The sequence below is a fragment of the Oculina patagonica genome, chromosome 12 (assembly GCF_052425735.1).
Source record: "Oculina patagonica isolate OP01 chromosome 12, crgOcupat, whole genome shotgun sequence".
Classification (NCBI taxonomy): Eukaryota; Metazoa; Cnidaria; class Anthozoa; order Scleractinia; family Oculinidae; genus Oculina; species Oculina patagonica.
The window spans coordinates 21,423,511-21,434,313 of record NC_135769.1 but is presented as its reverse complement, the minus strand read 5'-3'; the positions used below and the strand labels follow the sequence as shown (position 1 = coordinate 21,434,313).

General features: G+C 39.2%; 2 protein-coding genes across 2 annotated transcripts; one reads left to right on the top strand and one right to left on the bottom strand.

Moving 5' to 3' along the window:
- Positions 1–3,563, top strand: LOC144633704 (transmembrane protein 11, mitochondrial-like). The gene is made up of 2 exons (XM_078492563.1): positions 1–49; positions 1,928–3,563. The coding sequence occupies exons 1-2, from the start codon at positions 33–35 to the stop codon at positions 2,442–2,444; spliced, it is 534 nt and encodes a 177-aa protein (XP_078348689.1). The 5' UTR covers positions 1–32; the 3' UTR covers positions 2,445–3,563.
- Positions 3,564–4,352: 789 nt separating this feature from the next.
- On the bottom strand, positions 4,353–10,231 carry LOC144633658 (uncharacterized). Its single transcript, XM_078492503.1, has 3 exons — positions 8,406–10,231; positions 5,623–6,806; positions 4,353–5,028 (listed from the first exon to the last, which is right to left on the bottom strand). The coding sequence occupies exons 1-3, from the start codon at positions 9,608–9,610 to the stop codon at positions 4,721–4,723; spliced, it is 2,697 nt and encodes an 898-aa protein (XP_078348629.1). The 5' UTR covers positions 9,611–10,231; the 3' UTR covers positions 4,353–4,720.
- Between the last annotated feature and the right edge of the window lie 572 nt (positions 10,232–10,803).

Sequence of the window (10,803 nt, the reverse complement as noted above, 5' to 3'; positions counted from 1 at the left end):
CGAAATTTGGCGCTTGTCCCAGTAGCATCAAAATGGCGGATGAAATGAGGTAATATTTGGTCTTTGTTTTATAACTTGGCTGTATTCCTCTTATACTGGCATTTTCGATTTCCCTTAATGCTGCGTACTTCATTAATTGAATCTGAATTTTCTGCTTGTGCTGTTGATGTAGTTTAAAGTTGATGCGTTGGCCTTTTTATAGGCAATAGTCGCGTCGATATTAAAACTGCCACATAAATTTCTCTGCAACTGTCAATTTCAAAAATTTAATTTCAATCTTAATGGCAGTGAGGACATTATGAAAGGTGTAATACTATGTGTAATTTTACTTACGGGGTTTGCTCCTTTTTTTCTCAATTATTGAAAATTATCTCGTGACTGTAATATACGACTGTACTGTGTACTTTGAACTGTACCCAGTAATTAAGCTTAAGTTGTTTAGTGGGTTAAACAATATCCAGCTTAGCGTAAATAGCTATTCATTATGCAAACATCTAAACAACTAGAAATACCGTAGAATTCCGGTTATAAGCCCTGGGCTTATACAACTTTTGTAAGGGGTTTTGGGTGGGCTTATATCCGGGAGGGCTTATAAGCGGAATAAAAAAATCGTTTCGAAACGAGCCACGGGAGTGTTGATCGAAATATGTTTTTAGGTTAAAAACACATACCGTAATAAAGCAACATTTAGCCCTGTTCAGTACCGTCATTCAGCAGAGGGGGGGGCTTATATCCGGGGGGGGGGGGGGGCTTATAACCGGATGCATTTTTTTGTTTCAAGGTAGATGGGCCTATAACCGGGGGGGCTTATAACCGGAATTTTACGGTATAGCTGGTCCTATGAACAAAATTCCTTAATTCATAAATGCCAAAAGACTATTAAATGTCTTAGCTAGCTAGTTGATCTAACGCCATTTAATAAAAGAGGTTTTGTTATAGCTGGGTTAAGAAACGATGGCATTCAACAGCAAGTTTGTTGTCACATTGTCAATTCATTTTCAAGTCACAAAAAATGAAATTCATCATCAAAAAGATAATTGTCTTGCTGTACCACCAAATTTTTTTGTGGGAGGCGCGGTGGCCTAATGGTTAGCGCGCTCGACTCCGAGTCGAACGGCCCTGGTTCGAGGCCTGGCCGGGGCGCTGCGTTGTGTTCTTGGGCAAGACACTTTACTCTCACAGTGCCTCTCTCCACCCAGGTGTATAAATGGGTACCGGCGAATTTACTGCTGGGGGGTAACCCTGCGATGGACTAGCATCCCATCCAGGGGGGAGTAGCAATACTCCTAGTCGCTTAATGCTACGGAAACCGGGATAAGCTCCGGCTGTATGAGCCTCATGGCTCGGACACAGACTTTACCTTTTTACCACCAAATTTTGATAACAAGGATTAATACATGACAAAAAGCTCTACTTACAACTTTATAAGACTGGAGAGACAAATTTCCACATTCCCAGATTTAAAACTGTCACCTTTGGAAAATGCTCGCTGAGATATATAGGACCTACACTCTTGAATAACTTGAAAAACTTACCATCTTTGCAATCATTCAAAAGACAAATCCATGTAATTAACCTTTCGTTGAAGACAAAATGTGAGAAATGCATCCTATGTAGTACTTGACCTCCAAGATTGTTTCATATCATTTTTGTGAATAACTGAATTGTCTTATTTGTTTTTATTTATTGTAACTAGCTAAATTTAAGTTGCTTTTTATTGTAAATAGCCAAATTTTAAGGGTGTTTATTTATTTTATAATAATTTATTTTAACAAAAGTGTCCCCGGCCAATTAGTGGTGGAGGGTTTTACCCTCTGCTAGATACCACTGTCACTTACATAAAGTGATTGATTGATTGAAAATGGTTAAAAATGTAAAAAAAATTGGTGCATTATTTATATGATATTAATTCTTATTTCCATTCTAGTGAGGACCTTCCTGAAGGAGGTTGTGTCATCATTCATGAAATTTACGATTCTGAGGATGCACGTGAACAGTTTGAAGCAGACTTGGAGCGAGCGTTAGAGTCACAGTGTGCCATGATTGTTATTGAACCAACTATGATTGGAGAGGAGACTGCACGCTGGATCCAAGTAGGGAATTGTTTACACAAGACTGCTGTTATTGCTGGACTTGGTTGTTTTGTAAGTCCTTGGGTGTTACCCAGAGCTGTTAAAGAGCCCATCAGTTTTGTGTGTGGTGGAGTAAGCATTTTCTGTGCAGCATTGTACGGCGTATCATGGCAGTTTGATCCGTGCTGCCAGTATCAAGTTGAATATGACACTAGAAAATTGGCAAAGCTACCACTTGGAAGCCTGACGTCGTCATCTCCGATTGTCCTTGTGAGAAAAGACGATAAATACCGCAAAAGACTTCACAATGTAGTGGCTGGTTCTGTTCTGATTTACTGCAGCTGGAAGGTTTATAACTGGTATTTTGGTTGATGTGGCATTCGAATGGCATCATATTTTCATGAAACAGTACATGATGTTGTGGAGATCAAGTCAATTTAAAAGTCATCAAATGTTGGTCATTATTATTGGTGATTATGGGACAATCTGCAGTTTATGTAACATTTATTCTGGTGTTGAAATGGAGTGTGTTTGTGTGACATTTCTGCACCAGTTAAATGCAGTGGGTGATAGAGCACTTTATTTTCAAGGCTAATGAACAATTTTCCCTCCTCGCTATGCCAATACATATGTTTGTGGGGGCAGACAGGTTACTAGATCAAAAAATTGTTACCTAGTAGACATTGTCATGTGATTTCCCACAAAAATGTCAGAACTAACATTCAAAACATGTATGACATTAGTATGGGCAATAATGTGAGTTTGGTTGGAGGGGGACCAACCATATGAAAGGAACAGGGATGCTCATCATCTCACTTGGGGTGAAAATTACAAATTTTGGTCTCACTTAGGGTGTTTGGAATCTAAAATTTTAGGTTGTTGAGATCTTGTTAAGTGTTGAATGTGGAGAAATAAAAAAGGCTGTCATACTGTGTTGGTGGTCTAGAACCGACCAGGCATGAAAAATGGTATTTTTTAGGGTCTAAAAAAGCTTGTGCCACGCCCAGATTGGTCTCTCTTATATTAGGGGGTTAATTCAAATTTCCTGATGAGCATCACTGTCCAATTCATATGGGAGTCCCCCACCCCTTGGGGTTTGGTTCTGAAACATATGCTAAGGTGAAGCTTTACTGTTACCGATATTCTGAATTTTCTTGCTCTGAACAATGTAACAGTATTTTCTGTGAAGTAATGGTGCTTGGCAAAATCATTGTTACAGTCACTTGGACTTATATTAAAGAGGTTTACAGGCTGAAGAGTAAGCTATCAGATGCATGGATTTCTATTAGTCTTGCATTTTTTTGCCATATATTGAATGACGGTTTTTTTCAGTTCTACTTCAGAGTCATGTATCCTCTTGCTCATGTATCCTCTTGCTCACGGCTGTATGTTGTGTTGAAATCTATTGTTTTGATTGCATATGTTGTCATGTGTGAATGGTTTTCTAATGATAATTTTTAGAGGTGTAAATAAAAGTGAATTTGTGCTTGACTTTTCTAGTTTATTCACCTTCTTAATTGTCAGTTACATTATTAAAATATGGCAAGTTTTCCACTGCACCTTTCAAAAATGTGGAAACTCTGAAGTTCAACTGTTTTCCCCTGTCATCAATCATAATAATTATAACAGTGAGAATCAACAAACCTTGAAAAAAGAAACCATTTTGTGGATCATAATGTACTAATCACAATTTACCTTTTATCCTGCTGAACAGAAGTAAACTTCTGCGCCCTGAGTTCCACTAAGATAATTGACAGCAGCAAAAAACACAACCATTGATAAAAAGGTTAATTTGCAGGTCGTTGAAAGGGGCAGTAACAGATGAAACTGAGTTTTTTCTCTAAGTGAATAAGATAGTCAACTTGTAAGACAACCAAATAAGTCTCATGCTAACTGTGTTTAATTAGTATAGACACTACAAAGGGTAGCTGTCAGAAACCTACAAGTTTGAAGCCAGCTGTTAGTATACGAGTCTGTGTTCTTGGGCAAGACACTTCTCTGATATTGCCTCTCTCCACCCAGGTGTATTAATGAGTACTGGAACTGCAATAGACCAGCATCCCATCCAGGGGAGAGTAGAAATACTCCTAATCGCTTGATGCAACAGAAACCGGGATAAGCTCCGGCCTAGGCTCGATGCAGACTTTTATACCTACCATCGGTGCATTCAAAAAGTGGATGCCATTAATTTGGGTCACACCCAAAGTACTTCCCCAAAAACCATTTATTTCCCTGTAAAGTAATGAAGCTTGCAACAACAAGTGCTATTGTTCAAGGTCTGTCAATAAACTCTCATTTTATTGATTGAAATTCATTTTACACAAATTACAAATTTCTACAATTAATTAAATAATAATTATTGAAATACACTGGATCACATAATATTTATTGTACTGTTACAATAATATTAATCATTGCAATCATAATTTGTAATAAATTCATTGTAATAATTATTATCATTAAAATGCATAAATTCTCTTATGCATAATATAACATTGATTTCATATGTAATTCTAATAATTAAAAACATATCCAATAATCTTACCATAAAAGGAAAAATATAATAATAATTATGAGCTCTTAAATACCTGTATATATTATGTTTAACCTAAAGATTTCTTTCAAGCAAAGATTTACAGTCACTGTGGTTATTTCAAAACTCTTGGAAAACTGAAGGAATAATCATTTTCCCTTTTAGATTGATGCCTCCCCATATCCTTTATAACAATTTTTCCTTGTAGTCTACCAAATACATCAGACATGGACATTTTCCTAATTTTCCCTACATGGACTGAGTGATCTTTATGAACAAAACTGACAGCATATACTAGATCCAGGCCTTCATCTGAATCTCTCAGTACAGGCTCTGATACGAGACTGGGCACCAATCGTAAACAAGATTTGGGGTTGGTATCTCCTTTCTTGATGTTGAATAAACTTTCATATTCCTCAGGACCTGAAATAAAATAATCAAGATTTATAATTATCTAGTAAGAATGATTTTCGAAAGCTCAACATATAATTACCATCCAACAAAAAAATATCATCAAATTTTTGTAATCCATACCAACCCGATGGAAGTCCATTGCGGAGTGTTTGAAATTCCAAGGGGGTGGGGGGTCTCAAAAGCCAAAAGTTTTAAGGAAAGTAAGGGGCTTAACTGGAATTTCCAGAGAGGTCGGGGGATTCAACCAAAAAACCAATATTTTCTGGAACAACACATTACAACACATCTGTTTCAACCTAAAGATAAAGATAGAGAGGGTGACACAAAATAATGTTATAAAATCGAGCCTAGAAGTTATTTGCTTGATAAACATTTGCACATGCCTACATTACACTTTCTCTACCTCCCCATAACCCTTGAATTAATGAAATGACCCAGACCAGATCTAGAAGAGTGGATTGGGAGAACTCCCCCAAACATTTTTCAGACCAACCTCCCCCCCCCCTCCCTGAAACCTTTCTGAATCTGCCACTGTCCCCTGCATTTGTGACACAGTGGGACCTTCCCAAGGTGACCTGCCTTTCAGGCATTTCTTACACTTACCTAAGTAAAGAGGACCTTCCTCTGTTATTTCAGTAATCAACTGTCTTCCATCGGCATCTTTTGTCAACAGAAGAGCCACATAAGAATCTGCGCTGTCACCAAACCTTCTAACACACTGTGATCCTGACTGCGATGATGGCACAGATCTCTTGTGGTAAGATGGCTTTTTAGCTGACCCCAACTTTGAATTCCCCTCCTTGAGATTTCCTTGCTTGTCATCTTCTTTTAGAAATTGTTGGTTACGACCATCGCTCCTTGATGCCATTTTGAGATCACTGTCTTCATACTCTCTCCTAGTTGGCTCAGGAGGGAATTCTTTGAGTACCTTTGGACTGGATTGAAGCTCAGCATGGTCTTTTGACTCAGGTGCCTGTGGTGCATTTGCCTCATGATTGGTCTCGTCATTCTTGTGGTTGGTAAAATCACCAAGTTCCTCTTCGAATTCAGTGGTGCGCATATCTGGATCTGCTCTAATGTCAGAATTCTCCTCTCCACTGATTGGAATCAAGCCCTCACTGTAACTTCTCTGCTGAATAGCTGGAAGATTTTCTTTTCTTACATCAGGCCAATTGTTGCCAGCTTTATCTTGATCTTTAAATGTGTTGAAAAGTTCCTTTTGTTCAAAAGGAGAATCACTCGATTCCTTCTGCAACATTTCTGATAAAAAGGCAAGTTGAAATTCCTTTGAGGCTATATAATCATCATCATCATTGTTTTCATCCTCATCCTCATTGCTATAAAGGATGTCATCATTATCGTCATCATCTTCAAAATCACGATAATAAAGCCTATCTAAAGAAGTAATAGCTGCTTCAGAAAATATCTCATCTCCTTCTTGATGCCGCCTTTGTCTTGATTTCTTCTTGGCAGAATCTGCAGCTGCACGGTCGCCATCAAAGTTGTCGCCACTGCGTTGTTGCCTGGTTTGTCGGTATTTTCTGGATTTAGACACCAGTGTCACAGCGTCCAGCTTTGGCAGCCACATCACAAAAGCCTGCTGAGTGGTTAAGTCTGCTGGTACAGGGATCGGTGCCACAGGGATACCAGACATGCTGTGAAATGACCAACTTATCTCTCCTGTCCGTCCATTGATCACCAACATTGCAGAGGAGTGATTAGCATATGCAACAAACACACCAACATTTGTGGAGTTCTCTTTAACAGAGCGTTGAGTTGGGAATAATCTGGTGAGAAAGAAAACAAAAAAGTTAAAACAGAGGATTGTAAATACAGTTTTAAGGGGACTACAGTTGAATCCCGTTAACTCAAATTTTCAAGGGAAGTCAAAAAAAAGGTTGAGTTATCGGGAGTTCGAGTTATCGAGGGCAAAATAATAAGGAAACGACCTGGAGGGGAATCGAGAAAGGTTTGAGTTAGCGGGAGGTTTAAGTTATCGAGGGTTCAAGTTATCAGGATTCAACTGTATATCAAACTAATTAATTGTATTTTGTAATGTACAATGTATTTTTCAAGAGCTGTAAAAAATGAGAGTGACTTCATAATTTCAGTGAGAGTGCTTTCCATGTTTTTTTTTTTTTAAAAATTGAAAGTTCAGTCAATCACTGACAGGGGCCATTGTGTTAAATGCTGAGGGGGTGGGTGGGGGGGGGGGGTTAACCTTCAGTTGATAAGCATCTAATGAAGGGGAGGTCAAAATATTCCTAGTCGCTTAATGCTATGGCAACTGAAGATACCTTATTATAGGAAAATAACGAAGCATTTTAACAACGCGAACAAAATGTACGCGTAAAAAAATTAGTGCGAGTTGTCGAAAATTTATGTTAACATGCATTTAATTAACGTGCATTCTTGTGTGGTGTGTGCTTACGTGCAGTAAATTAACGCGAATTTGATGCATAGTAATTTTTATGGTAATTCAAAAGACAAAACAACAACGTCCAACATCAGAACTTGAGGTTTAATTCTGATAAACCATACACAAAAAAGATACTTAAACAGACCAAATGGTGACTAATATTAAATGAATGGATCCAGGAATGGAATACATCCCGTTCTTGTGCTTTCCACTGCCTCTGTTATTCCGGCAGCTTTGACAGAGAAGTAGATGTCATTTAAAAATAACTTTTCCGAAAATAAAGGTATCTTAAAATAACAATGCTGGAATATAGCGTGATTTTAATTAACATTGACGTAAATTAAGGTACATGAAATTAACGCGAATTTTTGAAATTTGCGTTAATTACATGTATCGTTAATTTCCTAAAATAAGGTTTGTGCTGAACTGATGGGCCATAATTAAGCCTCGAAAGCACATTTTACCATAACTCTACAGTTAAAGGTATGTTTACAAACATACAATCGTTCGAACACCAAACGTTTGATTGGGTTCGGTAATCGAACAAAATCGAACATCTATTTTGCTGTGAGTTCGATTTTCAAACCAATCGAACACAATCAAACTCAATTCGATTTTGTTCTGAATCCGACTTTTGATTTAAGTAAATCACGTAGGACTAATTAGGGGGATGGTGCACCGTACAAAATGTCCGCAATATAAACAAACAGGAGTTCGGTAATCGAACATTCGATGGAGTACGATTGTCGACTGTTCAGTAATCAAACTTTCGATTTTGTTCGATTGTCGACTGTTCGATAATCGAATGTTCGATTTTGTTCGATTGACCAAATTTTATTGTGAGTTCGATTATGTTCGATTACCGAACCCAATCGAACGATTGGTGTTGGATTGGGTTCGATTACCAAACGTTTGATTGGATACGCCGGGTGTTATGAAAGTTAAAATGTGTCTGAAAAAGACTTACTTGTGAATGGAAGCATCTGATGAAACAACCATCCTCCACATAACAGCTAAATCATTTCCATTCATGGCCACAAGAGAAATGCCATTTTCTCTGATTACGAAGACAACGTCTTTCACACCATCACCATCAAGGTCTGTCAGCAGAGGTTCAATCAGGATGAAAGCATCTTTTAAAATACTGATGAAACCAGTGAGCGGATCTGGTTTATGTTTTCCCCATGGTTCACCTGGAATCTTTTGTGTGGGCTGTCTAACTTTCTCCAATAAATCGTGAACCGATATGGCCCATAATGATGTACTGTTTTCCTTGTGTGATCCAACAATTACAAATTGCTGTTTGTCTGACGGGGCATGAACAGCAAGGATATTACTGCTGCTGCGACTGCCTGGTAATCGCAGAGGGTTACCAAGAATTTTTCCAGTTGCGCCTGATATCAGGTTGATATCGGGTTGTTCACGGACAAACACAATGTCTCTTTCTCCATCACTGTCAACGTCATTGACAAATTTAAATGAATCAATCTTACTGTTGGTTGGTGAGTGCCATTTTGTAGTTCCATTTTCTGAGTTGAAAAGAACTAGATTTGTCTTCTCTTCGACGAGCAAACAGTGTCCATTCTTATTAATGCCTGTTCTGTCTGTAACCCTTTCGCAAACCAGGAACCCAAGGGAGGAATTCCGGCTAACATCCCACAGACTATAACCACACGAACCATGTATAGCCAAAAGACCACCACCACGACAATGCGCACTCTTACAAAGCTGCTTCAAGAATGATGAATTCGCTGACTCTTTTGCCTCTATGTCAAATTCAACTAAAATATCTGCCCTGCCATCCCCTGCCATATCAACCAGTGAGATCATCACCGGAGTGATACCAGCCAACTTGTCAGTCCAGTTAACTGACACCAGGTCTCCTTTGCCAGGGCAACCTGGATTTTTCTGACACTTGGGTTTATGACAAGGCAGCAAAAAAGCGAAGGCAAATATAGTAAAGACACAGAGCAACAGCGCGCCAACCAAGGCAATTCGGCGTTTCATTGACAGCGGCTGTTTTTCGGCGGATCCCGACTGCTCGCTGGATTCAAATAGCGACTTTTCGTTATCTGACGATTCGCTTCCCTCTGTATCTGCATCTGCTTCGAGATCGTCGACTGTCGCTGCGTTCATTCCCGCTAGAGGTTTTGAGCCGGTCGATGTAGCCATTTGATCGAATTGTTTTGAAAATCTGTCTCTCCGGAATCAAGTGTTTCAAATTAGACTATCAATAAACAGATCGCTCCACTCCGATCACCAGTTTCGCTTTAGTGGCGCTCGTATTGGAAAATATATATTTTTTCGCCTGTTTACGGATCGTTGCCTCGCTCAAAGTTTCATCAGCCCAGATCGATGTCACTTGATATGTATCAGAAATCTTGACTCAGCATAATATGCCCTCCACCCTGAGTCAGTCACGGTGGCTTGCTCGATTACATTAAACAAACCTCTTCAAACAGCTGTTCCCTTTCCCCAGCACTGCGTTAATTGCCTCGGTAAACAGCGTGTACAGTAATTGTACTCGTTCAGAGTCAATTTGAATATGCCTTTCGAAAGAGCAATTCTTTTCGCTCCAAAGTCGCCGTGTAATTGTCTCTTCGTTTGCTTCTCAGCTTCAAAGAAAACCGCCTCCATTTGACGTCAATTGGCGAGAATTGGCCTTTAGAATCACCGCACTCTCAGTTTGTGTGGGATTTTGAATTGTTATCTCCTTTATCAGGCTTTTGTGGGCCCGTTACGATCAGCTGTTTCACCATCTGCTGCTCAACTTCAGCTCCGCCATTGTCCTCTTCCAGCCAAATGAGTACCAAGCAGGGTAGCGTTAGGACAACAATACAGTTTTAACCGGGGAGGGTTGCTAGGCCTATTTTATTTTAGTGGAACCCAGGCTACTAGCGGGTCAAGGGGGGTAAAGTTGTTCGTGGTTTTGTTATATCGGGGATCTTTTCCATATTTTACTGTAACTGGGGCGAAGAATATCGCTCGCTATCACGAGGACTTCGTTAAATAGAGATTTCTTTAATCGACCACAGTAGCCGTACCCCGCGCACCCCCACCCACCAAGTAAAAACAGGTCCGCAATGCGAACATGTGTGTAGTGCAAAGGTGGAAATGTTTTAACAACGCAGACAAATCTACGCGTTATAAAAATGTACGTCTTTGATTTTAGCTCTGTGATTGGGTTTTGAACAGATAAGTCAACTTTTGTCAAATATTGACATACAACGCTGCGATCTGGAAATCACCATGGTAACTTGCTTTGCCACAGAGATAAATTTTCAAAATTCCCTGACTTTTCCCTGATAATAATAAAATTTCCCTGACCAAATGAATTCAAAAGGTCAGATATAGTAGCGATCTCA

What these genes read in the sequence shown, in the direction of transcription:
- LOC144633658 (XM_078492503.1), bottom strand. Translation starts at nt 9,610, where the DNA reads ATGGCTACATCGACCGGCTCAAAACCTCTAGCGGGAATGAACGCAGCG. An exon ending in TCAGATGCTTCCATTCACAA is followed by an intron (nt 6,807 to 8,405) that starts GTAAGTCTTTTT and finishes CTTTCTCACCAG; the next exon opens with ATTATTCCCAACTCAACGCT. An exon ending in GGAAGGTCCTCTTTACTTAG is followed by an intron (nt 5,029 to 5,622) that starts GTAAGTGTAAGA and finishes ATTTTATTTCAG; the next exon opens with GTCCTGAGGAATATGAAAGT.